The sequence below is a fragment of the Anabrus simplex genome, chromosome 4 (genome assembly GCF_040414725.1).
Source record: "Anabrus simplex isolate iqAnaSimp1 chromosome 4, ASM4041472v1, whole genome shotgun sequence".
NCBI classification, from domain to species: Eukaryota; Metazoa; Arthropoda; class Insecta; order Orthoptera; family Tettigoniidae; genus Anabrus; species Anabrus simplex.
The window spans coordinates 32869828-32891465 of NC_090268.1; the positions used below are offsets into that span (position 1 = coordinate 32869828).

The window sequence follows — 21638 nt, forward strand, 5'->3', positions numbered from 1 at the left end:
CAGCAGTGCACATCTGCAGAAATTACAAAATTTTTAAGCATTACAGGACAATTTATTTGGTCTTTTCTGCATGATTTGTGAAATGGAAAGTCGGGTTCCTTTGGCTTGGATTCCATGCAAAACTGGAGGTCCCATTGGTATGATCAACTTGTTATCATAACAGTTCCATAAAACTACAAGCCTCCTTTTTTGTATTACGTTTTCTCTCTGGTGCAATACTGTACAGGGTGTCATTGTCGGCTGATAATCGTATCCAAGTATTCATATCTCTTCCAATACAAAGAATGACAGGAATAGTGTGTGTAACAATAAGGTAAAACCAAACTTTCAGGACATATTCCTCACACCAGACACCAATCTTCCTGTCATAATGAGAGACTTCGTAAACACCATTAGGATTTTCTGTACACCAGTAGCGAGAGTTATGACTGTTCACACGACCGTTAAAATGAAACCAGAACTTTTACATACGAGAATGCGGTGTTGCAATGATAACTGTCTCACCATGTTAACAGCTGAGATTCCGACTGGCGACTGATGCTTGCAAGGTCAAACACATGCAGGCTGCTTGCAAGGTCAAGAATTGTGTGCGCGCCTCCCATACTGCATCTGCTGTAACGCAGAGTACAAACACCGTGCGTTCGGTCTGGATTTATATAAGAGACCCTGTGTATATATTTCTTTCCCCAGCACTTACCGATTTTGTCGTCTGTTTCATCTCTAATGCTATTTTTGTCTTACATTTTAGTTTCTCGTTATTTAAGCAGTCACCTTCATTCCTCAAGTTAATTTGGAAATTTACACATGTTTCAACTGAAAAACTCAAGTTTTTAACTCAAACTAGACAACAACGAAAATGATAGCTTGGGAACACTCCCTAATTAAAGTACTGTAGGATAGAGAAGAATATTATTCTTAGGTCATTTTGAAGCAGGAATCCAATTTTGTTTAAGTTTTGATGTTTTCTGGGATTTTATGACCCTTTTTTCAGAAACTGAAATCTGTATTACACGGACTGACATTACTACTTTTTTTTGGGGGGGGGGGGGTCTGGGGTAGAAATGCTCTTATAGTTTCATAACTGCCTACTGTCAAGAGACCAGACTAACGAATGGTTTATTCAAAAGGGGGAGTAACAGCTGTAAGGATATTGCATGGGCAGCAGCCTGGATGATTGAGTGATATGGTTTTGTAATAATATTTAACATGGCTTAGCTATGTTCTTTCTACTACATGGCTGAAAACAACTGGAAACTGCAGCTGCAATTGTTCACATAAAATTCCCGTGAAAAAAGGAAAATTTAAAAAGAAACATCCTAGTCAGTACAAATCACATCTGTTAAACTTTTAAACATTTTTGTGAAAAAATGAAAGAAATTAAAAAAGTGTAATAGATATGCTTTGTATTGACTAAGGTGGATGTTTTTTATTTTCCTTTCTACAAGGGAATTTTACGTGATATGTACAGTCGGTGCAGAACAATGAGAATATGAAATTCATTAACTGTAAGTATTATTGCTGTCAAGATAGAAACCAAGCCCATGCCCACCACAGTAGTGCAGGTCTATATTCCTACTAAATGAAAAATTCTAAATTCCCATGGAGGGAATTAGATATTTTTCACCAATAAAGCATGTCAAAAATGTCAAAAAAACATCAGATATAAGGCTTTTCAGGCGTTTGCTCTATTAACCAGCGTTTTGTCTTAGGTCTGACACTAGACTCATCAGAGTGGGATGTGTCAGACCCTACCCACTGACGCTGGGGTGTATGCAGGTGGCACAGTCTGATAACTGCGTACAGGAGATAAATCTCCACAATGGAATTATTGCCCACCTAGCAATTCCAAATGAAATACCTGCATACACCCCAGCGCCAGTGGGTAGGGTCTAACACATCCCACTCTGAAGAGTCTAGTGTCAGACCTAAGACGAAACGCTGGTTAATAGAGCAAACATCTGAAAAGCCTTACATCGGATGTTTTTTTTTTTTTTGACATATATGCCTACTAGTTCAGCAGATATTGAAGAAATTGAAAGAATATATGAAGAGAGAGAAAATGTAATACAATATGTAAAAGGTGATGAGAATATAATTGTGATGGGAGACTGGAATGCAGTGGTATGCCAAGGAAGAGAAATTAATGCAGTAGGAGAATTTGGACTGGGACAAAGGAATGAAATAGGAAGTCGGCTGGTTTAATTCTGCACCGATCATAATTTAGCCCTTGCTAATACTTGGTTCAGACACCACTTATGGTGGCTGTATACATGAACAAGACCTGGAGACATTGAAAGGTGTCAAATAGACTTTGTTATGATTAGGTGGGGATTCAAAACCAGGACTTTCCCAGAAGCAGATGTGGACTCTGACCACAACTTGGTCATGAAATACCATCTGAAGTTGAAGAAATCAAAAGGAAGGAATGCAAGGATTTGGGATCTAGACAAGTTGAAAGAAAAGATTATGAGGAATTGTTTAAAGAAACATGTAGCAGAAGGACTAAATGAAAAGGCTGAAGGAAACACAATAGATTGAGATTGGACAGTCATGAAGAATGAGATCACTAGGGCTGGTGAAGAAATGTTAAGATGAAAGGAGAGCTCAAGTAAGGATCAACGGATTATCAGAAAAATGGCTGAAGTACGAGAATGCAAAAAATGAGGAGGGCAGAAAAAATACAGGCAATTAAAGAATTAAGTAGATTGAAAATGCAAGACAGCTAAGGAAGAATGACTGAAAGAGAAGTGCAAGGTTGTTGAAGGTTGTATGGTCATAGGCAAGATAGATGCAGCATACAGGAAAATCAAGGAAACCTTTGAGAAAGGAAAACTAGGTGTATGAATATTAAGGCCTCAGCTTCTAGTGAAAGAAGACGAGGCACAAAGATGGCAGGAACGTATCCAAGAGAATCCACATTTGTAGTCTCCAATGACATCTTCAACAAAGGGAACAATCCTCTTAAAACAGAATGGTGAAAGATATTTTATGGGCAATGCATAGTAAACTAATTCCCTTGTAATTGCAAAATAACATGGCAACACCATTTTTATTTTTTTAATTGGGCATATAATGCCCAAGTTCCATTCATCAGGTATTTCTTCAGTCATTCATATCTTTGTTATTTGGTTATGAAGGAGTTTACTTTGGTCCTGCATGTTTTACAAGTTCAATTATGTTAGGTCCATTCCTGGAACTTTGTTGTTTTTCAAGTTTGTAATAGCAAGGCATACTTCATCAGCAGTTGGCTCTTGCACTTCAGCTCCCAGGCTGTTTGCATTTTCTGCGAAGCCTATCCTTTGTTGATTATCAGGTATATTTCCTTTCAGTAGTTTAAAACGCCCAGTCCACCTGTCAAATATCGGTTTCTCACTGCTCAAGATTGTGCTATCTTTATCTCTACACAGAGTTATTCTTGGTTGGAAATCCTTCCTACTCTTATTTAACTTCTGATAAAAAGCCTTTGTTTCATTGAATTTTTGCCCATCTACTTCTCCTAATGCATTATGTGCCACTGTAACAAAGGTTCCTCCAGTTCTCACCAGCACTCTATCAGGAGGACTGTCAGTGCCTTGTTGATTAAATCAGTGTACATGCGGGCAGTTTCTGGTTCTTTTAGTGTAGCTTGTTAAATTTGCTTGCCTGGGATCCATGTGTTCCTTGCTTTAGATATTCTACTAATTATTGCAATTACAAGATAAAGATCAGAGTCAACATTTGCCCCCCATGTAATGTCTTATGTCCAAGTTGAACAGGTGCCTTGCGTCTATCAAGAGGTGGTCAGTTTGATTAAAAGTATTGCCATCTGGAGATTTCCACATCTTTCAAGTAGTACTTGCCACTACCATGTTCCTTGAAGAAGCAAAGTTTATCATCCTGATCCCATTGTCATTTGACTTCTATACAGGCTGTATTTACCAGACATACACAAGACTTTTGTCCTATCTTGGCATTCATATCACTGGGCGAGTTGGCCATGCGGTTAGGAGCGTGCAGCTGTGAGCTTGTATCTGGGAGATAGTGGGTTCGAACCCCACTGTGGACAGCCCTGAAGATGGTTTTCCGTGGTTTCCCATTTTCACACCAGACAAATGCTGGGGCTGTACCTTAATTAAGGCCATGGCCGCTTCCTTCCCATTCCTAGGCCTTTCCTATCCCATCGTCGCCATAAGACCTATTTGTCTCAGTGCGACGTAAAATAAGTAACAAAAAAAAAGGCATTCATATCGTAGAAAGTTATTTTGCAGTCGTTTCATAAAACATTTCTTTCTCTTCGTCGCTATTATCTTCAGTTGGATAATGTACTCAGATGAGGCTATGAGGCTATATTTGACAAACTTTCCTTAAACTCTTACAGGTAACCTGTACAGCCTGTGGGATTTAGCTTGAAAATCCAAAATGAGGTGTTCTCTTATCTTATTCACAACAAAACCCATCCCAAACCCATCCCAGTTATGTGTTCCTCCTAGCGATGGGTCGAACTAGTTCATTTGTATGAATACTACTTCACTCATTCACACACTCTTTACTGTGAATCGTTTAAGTGAAGTAGTTAGTTCGTTCATGAAGTAATAAAGGGCCAATGACCTTCGATGTTAGGCCCCTTAAAACAACAAGCAACAAGCATCATGAAGTAATGAAGCGTGTCAAAGCTACTCGCTGTGTCATTCAACAGTGACATCGTTCACAGTGTCTCTGTCACTCATAAAGCTTCATAATACGTAATAATATTTGCAACAGATGACAGAGCTATGTAATTATGGACACCCTATGGCAGGGATGAGAAGGCAAACCTTTACAGACTAGTGTGTCAATTAACGACGTTTTTTCTTTTCTTTCTTTTTTTAAAATGCTATTTGTTTGGGGCGTCGACCCATGTGGATCTTTTGCCCCTACTGACACCATATTGTATGAACCTGTGTGTAATTGGAATGGCGGTAGTGTGGAATGTTGTGTGTGAGGAAAGGAAGATTCAGGACGTCACAAACACCCAATCCCCAGGCCAGGGATATTCATCATTACAATTACAAAACCCTGACCCAGCCGGGTGACAGGGGGACGCGTTGCCTCCTACACCGCGGGGCCGGACAATTAAGGTCTTGTTTATTACTTTTTACTATCTGGTGTGCCATCGATTATTTTCCTTTAAAATAATCATGAAACCCACAGTCTGACTTCACGTAGGTATTAGATAGCATTACTATACATATAAATCCATTCGACTGAATGTTTCACAATTTTACTGTATTTTGCAAACATCACTGAAAATTACATTTAAATTTTAAGAATAAGGTATAGTTTTGCTTTAACCTAATGAAATTTGTAAAAATGATGGGCATAGAATTAATTGAGATGTACTTCTTAATTAAAATGTAATATTAAAATATGCTATGTATCTAGATTTCCGACCTACTTTTTACACGTTAGTATGATGTCTGATGTGCCATAGAAGTATTCACATGTCATTAGTTCGCCATCCTTCCCCTATGGTTTACCCGCTTACAGCACCTAGATGATAGTTGATAGGGAGATAAACAGAGAAGCCTGTCCCATATAAAGAAAGAAATACGTGTAAGAATACAGTTGATAGGTAGGATGGGCTGGGAGTGAAGGGTTATTGAGTGACACATATAGTGGGAGGGGGAAGAAAACGAGTTAGCGAGCGACATACGAATCGAATGAGTTGTGAATGTTATAAAGTGTGAGAACTGTGCAGTGTTTGAACTACCATTTCATTTAAATATGAGTGAAGCGTTCATTTTGAAGGACTTATTCATGAGCTACCCATCACTAGTTCCTTAACGTGGCAGCTATACAATACTACAGTATATGATGCTGCTTTTCTCTAACTCATTATGTGTCTATCTCGTTTCTTGGATAGCAGTGATGTCTGATCACTTGTCAAGCTGATCCAAAAGCTTTCTTAGGGCTCCAGTGTGTCACAACCTTAAAACATTCCATGCCGGGCTGAGTGGCTCAGACGGTTGAGGCGCTGGCCTTCTGACTCCAACTTGGCAGGTTCAATCCTGGCTCAGGTCCGGTGGTATAAGGTGCTCAAATACGTCAGCCTCGTGTCGGTAGATTTACTGGGACGTAAAAGAACTCCTGCGGGGCTAAATTCCGGCACCTGGACAGGTCCAAAATCTGTAAAAGTACTTAGTGGAACGTAAAACCAATATTATTATTATTATTATTATTATTATTATTATTATTATTATTATTATTATTATTATTATTATTAAAACATTCCGTGATCTAATTCTCTAGTCCAGTAAACGTTTGCTACGTCTTCATAAATACCTTGGGTCGACTAATTCTCCTTTGGATTTCAAAACGAGTTTAACTTGTTGAGTTGTTAACCCTTTGCCAACCCTCAGCAATCCTGGAGGAGCAATGTTTTCTGTTAGAGTTTTCTCCCTCTGTTGATGGATCCCCATTTTAAAGCATCGGTTTCCACCCTTGCATGACTTTGCCGCATAAACATTGCCCAGGGGCCATAGCGTGGACATGCATTCGTTGGACTTGGTAGGACAGAATGGCATTTCCTGTGTTTTATTAGTAGTTACATTTCTATCAGCAAGAAAATCACCCATAGGAAGACAGGTCTTATCACAGTACTCCCTGCTGTTGTTTCATCTTTTATGCTGATTCATTGTTATTATACACACTAGTGTCATTGAGTAACTGCACTTTCACTTCATTATACTGCTGGGTCATGCATTAGGTTGCATAACTTTCTTTTACCAATACTAATGGTTAGATGATGAAACTGGTGTTATAATGCTAGCAATACATCTTTGTCATTCTCTTGAGATCCTTGAACTCACAATTGCAGATGTACATGGTGACTGTAGCTCCATTATTGTTTACACTCGCTAATGTCAGGCTCCTGACTGTACTCTTTACTATTCGACCACCCCACCCAGCTCTTCGTTTTTTTTTTTTTTTTTTTTTTTACCTCAGTGGTTCTAGTTTTTTGAGACCTTGGAAATGTTTCATTTTCCCACTTTCATAGTTCTTTCTTTAGCCAGTATCTTAATAATTTACACTTTTAAAACATAACTTCATCCTTGCATCCTCGTCTTTAGAAAATTGCAACTTGGTGCTGATTCTTGAAGCTGAGAATGCATTAACACCTATTATTTTGGAAATACACATCTAATAAAATAATGCAGTATATTATATTTTGAACTGCAAGTGCATTCTTTACAGCTTCATTATATACTTTTATGCCTTTTAGCATTCAATCTGGAAGCGTCGGTGAATTTACTATATTACATGTAATTTACAATATGCCTCCACAATCCTCTATTTGTAACTAGCTCTATGGCCTTGTTTAGTTCCATACCTCTTATGTTTAAATAGTGTAATTAGAAATATTTCTCCTAGATAACATATCCTCCTCCATTTGCCTTACAAGATCCCACCATCGAACCTGGTTTGTGCGTACCGTTTCATCCACTGATTATGTTCTTAAAGTACCCTTTATCTCCTCATTCCGAGAATGCTCCTGCTATTCCCACCTGTTTGTACTATCTTTCTTGCTACTTTCATGTCTGTTACTTCTAACTTATGAATAAGATATCCTGGGTCCACCCAGCTTTCATTCCTTTACAGCTTAGTTGGTCTGTAAACAGGCCAGTGTAAAGGTAGTTTAGTTGGGGAGCTGATTTCTTTCTTACAGAATACTTTTGATAGCTCACAGGATTAGTATTGCTGCACGTTGATTCAGTCTCTTTTACTGTACTACCATCTTGGGAGAATGAAAATCCACAGCCTGTTTCCGGTTATTCATCTGGGTCAGGAAAGGAATGAATGAAGCCCCCATCTAGCAGCAAGGATGAGAATTATGCTGGCTGCCGAAGCCTGTCACACCTTTCTGGGGCAATGATTAATGACTAACAAATAAAATTAAATGATATTGGAGAGTGTTGCTTGAATTGTGGATGACGGAGAAAACTGGAGTATCCGGAGAAAAACCTGTACCGCCTCCATTTTGTTCAGTACAAATCTCCCATGGAATAACCAGGATTTGAACCACAAAATGCAGAGGTGAGAGGCTGGTGTTCTGCCGCCTGAGCTTCAGAGGCTCACCATCTTGGGAGAATACATATCCTAAATACTTTAGAAAGATCTTCCTGTTCTAGTTTTGTATTCCCAACTTCACATTAAATTCTCTTAGGCCCAGTTTCTTCAACTCTATGTTAAATTTTACTTAACAAATGTTAACTAACAATTGTTATTAATTTAACATTTTGTTTAAAAGTGCCCTGTTTCACAAACACATTTCTAACATTTGTTACGAAACAATTGTTAAAGACAAATTAACACATTTCCGTGAGACTTCTGAACGTGTTTGGCAGCGTGCGTCTTTTGTTTCTTTACATAAAGCGCTCCTAGTGGTGTGTTGAAATAGTATTTTGTTACACAGACACATGGTTGACATTATTATAGGTTATGGTTAACGGAGACCGATAAGACGTTAGGTTTCTTCCCTACTGACATAGGAAATCCTAATTTTCATATCATACTACTGCACCTATTTTCAAGTTCCAAGATATTAGATTGCAGGCTTTCAGCACAATTTGCCATTAAAGTCAAACTGCTTACTACATTTCCACTAGAGATTTTCATTTACAGTCTTGAGCTTGGACTGGACCGGCTCTTTGCTGCGCAAGGATTTCAAGCTCAGCTGCCTATGCCTCAGGGCCCAGAAGACCAAGACCACTTGAAGTACAGTCCGAGCCTCAAAGTTCACGGACCGGCTCATTAAATGCTAGTGCACGCCTAGTGTAATTAAAGAAAAATGTCAAACTTAATATAAACGGGCAAGATTGAATTGTTGTACCATATATTTATAAAACAGGTACCACTCAAGGAATATGTTTATTGGTTTAGTAATGCAATAGCTCTTAAATTTTAACAATCTGAAAATGAAATACAAAACTGTGAATCGAAGGAACTAATACAAATGTTACAAATCAAAGGGAAATAACATTGCCAACGGTGATTATGGTTGTGAAAAATTTACAGTAACTTACAATGGTTGAAGAAGAGAGGCACGTAAACAAAAAACCATACGCACTGATGGTCATTCACTAGAAGTAAAAATATTTACAATTTTAAACCTTGGGTGAATTTATTTCATTAATCGTACAGTACGCCACTATGTTTTAATTTGAGCAGTACAGCAATTACCTAAATTTAATGTTATCATGAAGAAAGAGCAAATCGTTCAGGTTTTCAGGCTCTAGGCGAGTGTGTTTCTCGTTTAAAACAAACTTAGCACTGCTGAATGCTCTTTCGCTCAAAGCACTTGTGGCTGGTACACATAACTTTAAAGCTAATTTGGACAGCTTGTGGTAGTCACGTTAATAGCATTTCCACCAGTCTAGAATATCCATTTCCTCACTAGGATGTCTCTGTGCTGTAGTGATATACATGTTTGCACCTTGAAGGGGTTTTCCACTTGTCAGATCTGCTGTGTTTCTTCGGTGGTTCATAAGTGGACCCAGTTAAATCTCCTCATATTACAACCACATGGTGAAATCATTCAATAATATTGTTCATACATGTATATAACAATAATACCTACCTTCACCAATCTGTATGCACTAGCGTTTCACCTTGCAATGTACGTTATTATTATCACCTTTAGCTTTTATTTTATATATGAAATTTACAGTCCATGAAAACAAGGGGAGAGAAATGTTGCTATTTTGTGGTTTATGTCCAACGACAATTTTTCTTGTATAAAGGTAGAACATCATTTTATTGTCACCATGACTTCCTTGTCACCAGTTTTCTGCTCACTGTGGTTTTTGAGGCTGTGAAACCACAGCCGTACATTCTGGATGGTTACCTTCCTCTCATATTCCAAGTCATCTGTGGCTTCTTGAAGAGTTGCAAGAAATCAGTTAAATCCTTCAAAACACCTTTGTCCATTGACTCCAATTTACATTTTAGTTTTGTTTGCATTTGCCTATTACCGACATTAGCATTAGAAAAGGTTTCCAGAATTTTATCAAACTGACGTGTTAGGTCATATTACAGTGTAACTTTTCTGTCAACCATTCAGACTGCCCTCCCTTCATTTGGAAGTCGAGCTGCTCCATTTTGATGATCCCTGTGATGGCCTGGGCTCTTAATAGCTACTTTTTCAGTATATCACAATAGGGTAAAGTTTTTTTTGCGGGGGCCTGTAGATGAGGAAATGCCTTAAAAATTAAAACTAAGTATAAATTATTAGTTGGACAAACTTTAACCCATATGCATCCACCCATGTTCATTGACTAGAATCCATGTCCTAACTGACTGATCTGCTACAAATATTATAATGGGACCTGTTCTGTATTATTCAGAAATGCTACACAATTCATTCCACTACACTAACTGAACAGTAGTAGGAGTAGAACGTGAAGAAAGTCATATAAAATCTTTAAAACTTCCAACATATTACCTTAGAAGTTCTTCAGTGACTGGTTCATCATCGCCAAAACAAAACTGCTGTACATAAAGAAATGAAATTTTGAGAATACATTCATATTAGAGTGTAGGTGCTCACTAAGGGAGGATTTAAGGATATTCCGTCACTAAGGGGGATATATATATAATCTCGTGTGGCTATTTATAGCCGAGTGCAGCCTTTGAATCTGAAGATTTATAAAATTTTACTGCATGACAGTTCTAAAATACGGCATCTCAACACTTACGTCTTTGAACCTCTACCTATGAATTGTAGGTGTCTGTCCTAATCTCTTTAGAATGCAAAGAGCAATATATACACGTATTTCATGCAAGTTTGTAGGTAAAAAGTCCAGATCAGCGCTGACATACTTATTGTTTTCATCTACAGTGTACTGCACTATAGTATCATTTAAGTTATGTCTACCCGTTAGTCCCATTTCCACCGGGTGAGTTGGCCGTGTGGTTAGGGGGTGCACAGCTGTGAGCTTGCATTCGGGAGATACAAAGGGCACTAGAAAAGTTTTGCAATACGCAAAAACGGTTGGCTTGACATCCCTGTTACGGTTGAGGGATGAAAAGAGGGGTGAAAACAGGTCTAGAAGCAGCAAGGCGCGACCTTCACACCAGTTGTTACCAAGCAGTGCGATTGAAAGCAAGTTAAGATGTCAGTGTGTTCTAAAGGTGAATATCCCGCAATTATCCGCTACAATTTTGCTCATGGATTAACTGTTGACCAGTGCCTGGAGGAAATGACTCCTGTGCTGGGGAAAGACTGTCCACATCGGACAACAATTTTCCGCTGGTACAAAGAGTTCCAGAGGGGAAATTTTGGGGTTGAAGACAATCCTCGTTCTGGGTGACCGTCTGAATCAGTGACTTTGGAAAACATTGAAGCTGTGAGGAAAATGTTGCAGCAAGAGAGGCGGTTGACATATCGGCAGGTAGAATAGACCCTCCACATTCCTGCACCAGCTATTCATTCAGTTCTACATGACCATCTCCATTTTAGAAAGGTTTGTTCCCTTTGGGTGCCCCATTCACTTTCAGAGGAACAAAGGGCACGTTGAGTGAAATGGTGCCAAACAATGCTAAAACAGTTTGAAAATGGGACTTTGCATAACGTCAATAGCATCGTTACACATGACAAAACTTGGCTTTATTATTTCAATGACCCGACAAAATCCCAGAACAAGGTGTGGCTGTTTGAAGATGAGGGTACTCCTGTGACTGTGCGAAAGTCAAGGTCAGTGAAGAAAAGGATGATTGCGTATTCGTCACTAAATGGGGCATTCTGACTCGGGTTGTGCTAGAAACACAAAGGACAGTTACTGCAACGTGGTACAATGCGACTTGTCTGCCTCAGCTCACGGCTCAACACTTGGCTCTTGCATCACGACAATGCTCCAGCACATCATGCTAACGTAACAATGGATTTTCTTGCCAGATCAGGGTTGACTGTGCTTGATCACCCTCCATATAGTCCTGATCTTGCCCTGTGTGACTTCGCACTTGCCCAGAAGTGAAGATGAAGCTGAAAGGGCGGCGTTTTGCATCCGACGAGGAGCTTCTGGCAGCATGGGATCAAGAGTGTGAAAATGTAACCAAAGAAAAGTGGCAGAGTTGGTTCAGTGACTGGTTTCGACGTATGGAGAAGTGTATTGTGTGTGCTGGAAATTATTTGAAAAAGTCTAAAGCATTCACTCACATTGCAAAACTTTCCTAGTGCCCTTTGTAGTGGGTTTGAACCCCACTGTTGGCAGTCTTCAAGGTGGTTTTCCATGGTTTCCCATTTTCACACTGGAAATATTTGTGAATCAAGATGTACTGTGGATAAAGTCTGATGATGTAATAGGACAGGGGTAGGATTGGGAAGTAAGCAAGATTATTGAATGCATGCTGTCAAGTTTGATCTTGTTGGCCATGAAAATCTGGGAATGCTGTTTTATAAATACTGATCATACGTATGTCATTCAAAATACTGTAATTGAAATGTTTAATCTCACCTGTGCATGTTGTATTTCCCTACCAAGTCTCACCTTTCCCTCCTCTTCCCACCCTCCCCCCCCTCCCCCTCCCCCCTCCTTGCTTTGCTTAAGAGGAGAAGGAAACTTAAGAAATTAGAACAGAGAAAGATTTGTGTGTTTTATGTGGGACCTTAGCAGAAGTTGTGTTATAATACAAAAAAAAAAAAAAAAAATACCCACATAACGCAAGAACTATATCTATGTCGCTGTTAAGTTCAGGACTTGAAAATGGTTTTTCTGTGGGATAACCAACCTGTATTTTCTGATTTTCTCATGGTTTTGAGTTCCTTTAAACAGTCAACTTTCTGCCGTCTCTTTGTCAAGACCTGGTTTATTAAACCAAGAATAACTGCCAAAAGGGATACTTTGCACTAAACATGTTGACGTATAATCTGCTATCATAATTGTTTTTTGAGTTATGTTTGATAACCTAAAGTACTAGCCATGAAAGTTTTTATTTTTGCAATGTAAAAAAAAATAATAAGACAAGCTTCATCAGTATCTTGATATTTTACAAAAACTATGTATCTCGGAAGAAACAACTATACCGAGCGAGTTGGCAGTGCAGCTGTCAGCTTGCATTCGAGATATAGTGAGTTCGAACCCCACTGTCGGTAGATCTGAAGATGGTTTTCCGTGGTTTTCCATTTTCATACCAGGCAAATGCCGGGGCTGTACCTTAATTAAGGCCACGGTTGCTTCCATCTCACTCTTGGCCCTCTCCTATCCCCTTGTCGCCAAAAGACCTATCTGTGTCAGTGCAGCATAAAGTCAAATGGAAAAAGAAAAAGGAAACAACTGTTCTATTGCAAAAGAACAAAAATACTATTAAAAATCATAGACTCATGTTTATAAAAGCCAGAACACCTTGAAAGACTAGAGATAGGAAGTTCATATTCACAGGACATGTGCATTAGTATGTTCTGAAGAAATAATTAGCATTTGAACCATGTCGGCTCTCAGATTCAAGGTCCACATCAATATCTCGTCGTACCACCACAGACTGTTAAAATGTGCCCGATGCTCATGTTGTCGCTATAAACCGAAGTTGATGGATCAGTGTGACTTAAGCAGACATGCAGGATGCCTCGGAGGCGCATGCAAGTTGAGTTTGAAAGAGGGCGCATTATTAGCATGAGAGAACATGATGCCTCCATCCAGGAAATTGCTGCTCATGTGGGACGAAGTGTGTTGGCACTGCAACGGGTGTGTATAGAATGGTTCATGAAAGACTGTAGCACACGACGAGATGGGTCTGGTCCCACCAACCAGACCCCCAAGAAGATCGACACCTCAGCCAAATGGCATTGCAGACAGATCTACGTCCTCCTCGGCTCTGGTGCAACAGTGGAACAGCGTAACACATCATACACAATCAGGAGTGGCGGTCCATCACCGTTTATTACGGTTTGTGTTACCGGCGCATCGCCCACTTCTTCGCCTACCTTTGACTAATGTGCTTAAACGTGCTAGACTGCAATGGTGTTTGGAACAACGTCACTGGGGGCACGAATGGCAGTGCGATAGTACTTTGGACGAATCCAGGTTCTGTTTGTTTGAAAATGATGGCCGCATTTTGGTTTGCCGCAGACAGGGGAAGAGGCATCACATTGACTGCATTCGCACAAGACATACAGCGCCAACTCAAGGCCTTGTGGTGTGGGGTGCTATTGGGTACAACCACAAGTTACAGTCGGTGCGTGAATGACATCCTGCCAACTATAGCCATACCCTTTCTGCACGACACCCCAGACGACATGGAACAAGTTATCAGTGCCCACGGAGGACCAAGTGCCTACTAGGCAACGGACACATGCTGAACCTAGGTGACTGAAATGCTCATCGTTTCTGCAGAACATACTAATGAACATGTCCTGTGAGTATGAACTTCCTATCTCTAGTGTTTCAAGGTGTTCTGATTTTTATGAACATATGTGTAGATTCCATGAAAAGTGCAACCTTGGCATGATTTTTAAACTATCAATCAATAGTGGTGTGTTTAACTCTATGAACAGTACATATTAGAAATAGCCATACCTTGTGATGAACATATTAAAATAATTATTGTTAAAGTTAGATGCAGTTTTTGAGGTTTCAAAATGAAGCGAGTAGAATTTGTAATAATATTAGTGCTAGATTTTTCTAAAGTTTCTCCTAATCTATACTAATATAATAAAGAGAGAGTGTGCATTTTGTGAGTTTGTGTACATTTGGAGGGTAATCTCAGAAACTACTGGACTGATTCTAAAAATTGTTTTACTGATGTAAATATACATTATCCCGGGGGACATGAGCTGTATTTTATTTTCAATTCTATTCGAGGGGGGAGGGTCGAGAGGAGATACAAAAATACTAGGCTAATATGGGCAAAATATTGATTTTGTCATAAAAGGACAAGACAAAGCTCCATTTTAAGCCTCTTGACACAAAGAACAAAACTCTGTAAACCCTACGGGCCCCAACAACAGCTCCAAGATTCTACAGCAGCATGCATGTACGTTTGGGCACAGCTGCCAACCAAAATTGGTACACATGTGACTTACCATCTGGAAAAAAATATACTATTTTATAAGACACTCATAGGACTCCTTTGGGCGGGGATGGATAGGCGGTGAAGTATAAAAATAATAGATCACTCATACGACTCCTTTGGGCGGTGATGGATAGGGGGTGAAGTATAAAAAAATAATATATAACGACCTATATTAATGTACAATCTATAGTTTTTGGGGTCATTGAGGTGAATAGTCACACTCCACATATAATTTAAATCCATGATCAGCCCCATTGACATGGCGTAAGAACGGGCGGAAAAGAATATGTCCAAAATGATCGAGATTACGGATGAAAGTATGTACGTTCCAGCATAGCTCTCAACCAAACTTGGTACACTTATAACTTACTATCTGAAACAAAAAACGACTGTGGGGGCAAGAAACCCCTAGCACCCAGATATTAATGTCGAATCCATAGTTTTCAAGGTCCCCGAGAACAACTGTGACAATCTGGATGCCGTTTAAGTCATAGTTCAGCCCCAGTCAGAATGTCCAATATGACCAGGATTATGGATGTATGCTCAGGCATACGTTTTTCATCAAGTCTTAGCAGTGGTACGACCGAGCTTTGCATGGTCTATTGTGTTGTGTTGTTGAGTGTAATCAGGAGTACGGTAACGAAGTGAGTGCTTCAAAACTTAGCCAGATAGGTTAAGACTTGGAGAGGGGGATAGGAAAATCCGTGGTTCGCCCTATTTTCCAACCTGTGATTGAGTGTCCGCGAATATTTTACCGATGCTTGGTTCGGTGCGGTTTGATGTTCTTATGGAAATAATGACTCATATTTGTTTTAACGCATACGGCATGCACAATACACCGGGGTAGTTTCGGTTAAATGGTACTTGATACCAATGATACTACATCAAACATTGTATGCAAAGACGCTTAATAAGTCAGAAATAAATTCACCCTTCGTGCGGATGTGGGGAGAAAGTGGCGGTGGGAATGGGGAGGTGGATTTCCACTTGTGAGAGTTCTCGCACAGGTACGCTACTTATGAATATTATTCTAATGTGCATTTAATAATAAATAACTATTAAAATACAAGGAGTTTCAGAATAACTTTTAAGAAGTCATTAAATTTGTTCCTGAGCTCCAATGCTTAATTACCGGTAAACATTTTGCCAATTTCGCTCAGTTATAATGCTTTCTGTCAACTGTGTAACAGCCGTTACAATTCCTGTAACACCCGTTACATTAAAAATAGTGAAATAACAAAAAAACACAGGGATTGTCCTTTTTGAAAATTATATGTTTAGGTTTTTTTTAGAGTTTCTTGATCTGCAATAAAATTTGCAAGTATCTATTAGCTGTCATCTCACACAGTTTATTGATTTTCATCATGTACCTCAACAAGTGGGTTGCATTTGTGTAACACCCATTACAGTATGTTATTTCAATATTTAAAATACTGGGAAAAGTTTTATTTCAGAAAGTAATAGCCCGTAGTATACTCAAAAGTAAGAGCTATCTTTTGCAATTGGTGGGATTTTGATCAACTATTATTTCATTCTCCAAATTTGTCTTTTTAATTGTTCAACTGTTAACACACGTTACATTGGAATACCTGAAATATCATATTGTATAGTCTTTAAAGGCTTTATTCATAGCAACCTGCATAATATTGCATTTTAAATTCTGACCATAAGTTATTTTGAACTGGAAGATTTTTCATGCAATTTATTGTTATATTTTGCCTCCTTTTACATGAAAGATATCTTGATGAGATTAGTCATAGTGGCAAAGGAAACAACAGGGAAAAAATTATTTGTTTGAGCTAAGGCGCAAAAGCAATATTTTAGCATTTTATCATCATAACAGTTTTTATCCTCCATTGTGTGTACATCGTTACGTAAATTCCTCTTCATCTTTTCTTCCTTTCTTTTTTTCCTCTTCTTTCTTTCTTTTTTTCTTTTTTCTTTCTTTCTTTCTTCTTCACAGTTTGTGTTGCCTGTTTGCTGTCTGATTATCCTATATTATTCAGTTTTCTTATTAAAACAAAATGTGTGTAATTACCCTTGATTACTTAATGTCATTCTTTAATTGCTTAACAGAAAGATTTCATAAGAAAGTTAAATTTTTAACATCATTTTGTGTGTTGCAAATAAGAAGATAAGAACATCAAAGGAACACAATAGAATAAACACAGGAAGAGGAGGTACCAACAGTTCTAGATTCATTTCTTTTCACCCTCCCCGAATGAGCTTGTTTCTACTTCCCAGCTTCAATTGCTGAGAAGAGGCTTCAACGCTCATTGAGGAACCATCTCACTCTGACCTGTCGTGTTTACCCTAATGTTCCTTTGGTGTCACTGGACAAAAAATTAATCACCCTAGTGCACACGCACAGATGGATCGTTAAACCTGTACAGATGGAGCAAACGAGTCCTGTGCTCAACCGCACGTGCACTGCCTCTACGTGAGCATAAGGCAGTAGCGATCAGTGAGACATTGATGTTTCAAGTGGACAGCGAACGTCAACATGGGTAGATATAAGGATGTGCCAGAGTGGCAAAAGGGGTAATCATGTTTGGCTATGCCCATGGCCTTGCGGTGCGGAAGTTGATGGATTTGTTCGTGTTTCGCAGCAGACTGTTCGCGTGTCTACAAGAAGTGGTGTACTACACATAGCCACGAATCATGACGTCAGAATTGTGGTCGGAGGAAGATCCTGACTGAGAGGGACCGGAATGCGTTTCATGGCTTGTGAATAAAAATCGCTTCCAAACCCGACAGGAAATGCTGTAGTCAATGAATGAAGTTCCATCCCAACCTGTTACCGAGAGAACATTGTGATGGGAACTGGTTGCAATGAACATTTGGAGTTGGTCACCTCGCAAGAGGCCATTCCTCACACAGGCACATAAAGGTGCACATCTTCAGTGGGACGGAAAGCATCGAATGTCGACAATAGCTGACTGGCGGAACATAATGTGGTCTGACAAATCATGTTTTTGCCTGTGTTCCAACCTATTGAATAGGTTGAATCTCTTTATCAATTATTTCAATTTTAACTGTAATATTCTTCAATACGGAACAGTGAAACTTTTAACTTTAACTGTGTTCCAATGACGCACGTCGTCAAGTGCACCGAAGGCCCAATGAAGCGTTTCGCCCTGGATGTGTGCAAGGTCAGATTCAAGCCGCAGATGGGTCTGTGATGTTTTGTAAGTATATTTCTTATCATGGATTGGGCCCGCTCACTGAGGTGACTACTAACTTGAACCAGCATGTTTTTTAAACATTCTGGATTATCAGTTGTTGCCTTTTCAACATCTGCCCAATTTTTCAAGGTGACAACAGCAAAGTTCATCGGTCTGGTCGCATATGTGACTGGTTTTATGGATCACTCCCCCACCCTATTACATCCCCATTGGCGCAAAATCACCTGACGTGAACCCCCATTGAAAATCTGTGGGACATGTTGAAATGGCAGGTAAAACATCTATGTTAATTTTTAAGGACACTTCCTCTAAAGCATTACTTTGTCAATTTATATATTTTTCATCTAAATAGTGTTATGTGGCTGAAGATGTTGATAATATACGAAACATATACCACTTTTAACCATTAAATTGCCTTAAGCAATCATTGTATCGACTAGGTGGAAAATAAATAAATACTTAATTGTGAATCTATTGAAGTGCGATATGGACCATGAAGTTGATTTTATGTAATGCTTGTGGGGGTGACTAATTTTTTGTCCGGTTAGCTTATGACTTCATTTGGCACTTGTTTGATCATTTCCATTATTTGTATTTACCAGTTGGAATCTTTTCCTCTATCTTTGTCCTATTTACCTGTTCTTTTATCTCCTGTATTCATCTTTAAGTGTCTCTTTCCCTTTTCTGTCTGTATCTGGCTCTCTTCTTTTTCTGCACCCCCACATCAAGACTGAAGATATCTCAGATGGCCCCTAAATTACTGTTAACATCTGCCCTCCTAATGAAGTTGAGAAGCTGAAACAAGCTCATGAGGTGACTGAGAAGAAATGGATGTAGAGGATCCGGGACCGATGCAGAGAGAACCCATTTACAGTATTTTAAATATGGCAGTGCATGAAGATATGAAAGTTATCTTTGTTAAAATCGATGCTTTCAAGGCCCGTGCTTGTAGACATGATAATTATGGCCTTTTGGGCTTATACCATGTCAAGAAAACAAGGAGAAACTGTTTATGTTTCACAGAGAACTTTGTTCCGCAACTTCAGAAGACTTCTACAATAATGAGCGTTTTAATTTAAGAATGCTTTACCGTTGGAGCTGTAGTGGTGCGCTCATTCGTCACCAGGTGGCTCGCTCCAAGTGGGAGCTGATGACAACATTAAGCTCCAATTTAGATATTTCCATCACACCGTGTGTGCATGAGAAGTAACAAAGAGGAATCGGGGGTAAATGTGGTAGAAGAAATAAATAGAAACTAATAAAATAAAATGCAATGAAAGATACCAGGATAGAATAGAACAGAGCTGAAGAATGGAAAGAAAGTGTGTGGAGAAAACCTGGTGTCTTGTTGCATTTTATTTTATTAGTTTATTTTTTTCTGCTACCATATTCGTCCCTAATTCATCTGATGTCCTCTCTTGTACTTCTCAAGCACGCACGGTGTGACAGAACATCTTAATTGGAGCTTAATGTTGTCGTCAGCTCCTACTTCGAGCATTGCGCCAACATACAGCGTGCCGCCTGGTGACGAACGATCGTACACTGCAGCTCCAACGATAAAGCATTCTTAAATTCAAACCCTCATTATTGTAGAAGTCTTCCTCGTGAACAGTCGAAATTTTCTTCTGAAGACGCGGAGCAAAGTTCTCTGCGAAACATAAAGAGTTTTGCTTTGTTTTCTTGACATGGCATAAGCCCAAAAGCCCATAATTATCATCTACAAGATTATCCTTGTCTCCTCTTCCTGTTGCTCCTTCTTTCTACAGTGATCTGTCATTGTGTTTCTCCTGTGGCATTTTCCTTTGACATTCTGTCGTTCTGTATATGACTTCATATGTTACTTTTTTTTAAGGTTACTGAATGCTGGAATGAATGGAATAAGTCTTGTGTATGGGATTGCTTTCTTACCTGCAATTAAATTTTCTTCTTTCTTTGACAGTAGTGGTGAACTTCACAGTTGACCTATAAAGAGCGTTATTGTCATTAGGACAGAATATTTCTTTAAAATGTTTCCTATTAGAAAACAATTTTAGTGATATTGATTTTGGTGTTTCATAAAGTTAACAGTTAATTGAATGCATTCTAACAGGATCTGTATTATTGTGTAGTGCATACTGCAAGACAAGATTTTCTTTCTCTTTTTTTTTTAATGCATTTTGTTTTGGAAAGTGATTGAGGTTTAATATCCTGTACTGTTTGCAGGTGCGTTGAGCCTCAAACATCTTTGTAGCCGAAAACGGATGAGATGGTCGTTAGCAGCTCATGATATATGTTTTACAAATGTTTTCCACTCGTATTTCTTTATGTTGGGTAAATGTGTTCCAGTTATTAGAGGCAGAGGAGTGTATCAGGTATGTTGACTTAATAAATAAAATTTTTTTAATAACTAATTACAAGTTTCTTAGATATCATAACATAATAAAATGTTTTCATTTTATTTTATGTGAAGTAAATGTGTGTGTATGTGTGTCAAGGATTTGTGAAGTGTTGTTAATGGTTATGTTCACCTTTTAAAATTAAGGCTGCTTGATAAAACTTGATTTGCCTTAGCTGTGTACTTTGAAATGATTCCCACAGCCATTGCTCAGGAGACATGTGTATTAGTGTGGTCCAAAAGCATGTAAGTTACAAATTTATTTTGTAAGTTACAAATTTGTTTCTTCTCAAGACAGGTCTTATTCCTTGAATAAGATGAATAAGCCTTGTAAAATTTCTGGTCATTCAGGGGTTGCAACCATATCTAACTTCTTGAATACATTTGCATAAAAGCAAATGAGCAAAGGCAAGCTTGAGGAAGAACAGAATTTCAGAAAATTTTTAATGCCAGTCTTTCATTGGTTTGGCGGTTCCTGAACTACGTGATGAGTGAGTGATTGAGTGGTACATATTGTGCCCGTACCATGTATAAAATTCTGATGACAACACGTACCCTAGCACATTTGTGGAGAGATAAGAGAGAGCTCTAGTAGTAATGAAATGGCGTATGGCTTTTAGTGCCGGGATGTGTCCAAGGACTTCGGCTTGCCAGGTGCAGATCTTTTGATTTGACTCCCGTCTGCGACTTGCGCGTCATGATGAGGATGAAATGATGATGAAGACGACACATACACCTAGTCCCCATATCGGGGGAATTATCCAGTTATGGTTAAAATTCGCGACCCTGCTGGGAAGTGATCAGTCCTTAATCGTTCTGGCGCACATAAAGTATTGTCGTAGTGCATGGATCATATAGAGGATCTAGGAAATGGCAGTGATAAAGGCTAATGAACTCACTGAAGTACCGTTCATTTCACACAATTATTCAGTTTAGGCCTTATCAAAAAGAAAATCTGTGATAGTGAGTAATGATAGTTCCTCAACTTATTATTTTAAAGATATTAACATTATATTTAATGTTAATATCTTTAAACTTTTCAAAGTTGACAATAC

The 21638-nt window shown here is 38.9% G+C and overlaps 1 protein-coding gene across 1 annotated transcript in view; it reads left to right on the top strand.

Annotated features, from left to right (window-relative positions):
• The window catches only part of Taz (tafazzin, phospholipid-lysophospholipid transacylase), a 72117-nt gene that overhangs the window by 22426 nt on the left and 28053 nt on the right, over window positions 1–21638 (top strand). The window contains exon 3 of the mRNA XM_067146179.2: window positions 20412–20560. Within this exon, the coding sequence (XP_067002280.1) occupies window positions 20412–20560 (149 nt within the window). The remainder of the gene's footprint in view (window positions 1–20411; window positions 20561–21638) is intronic.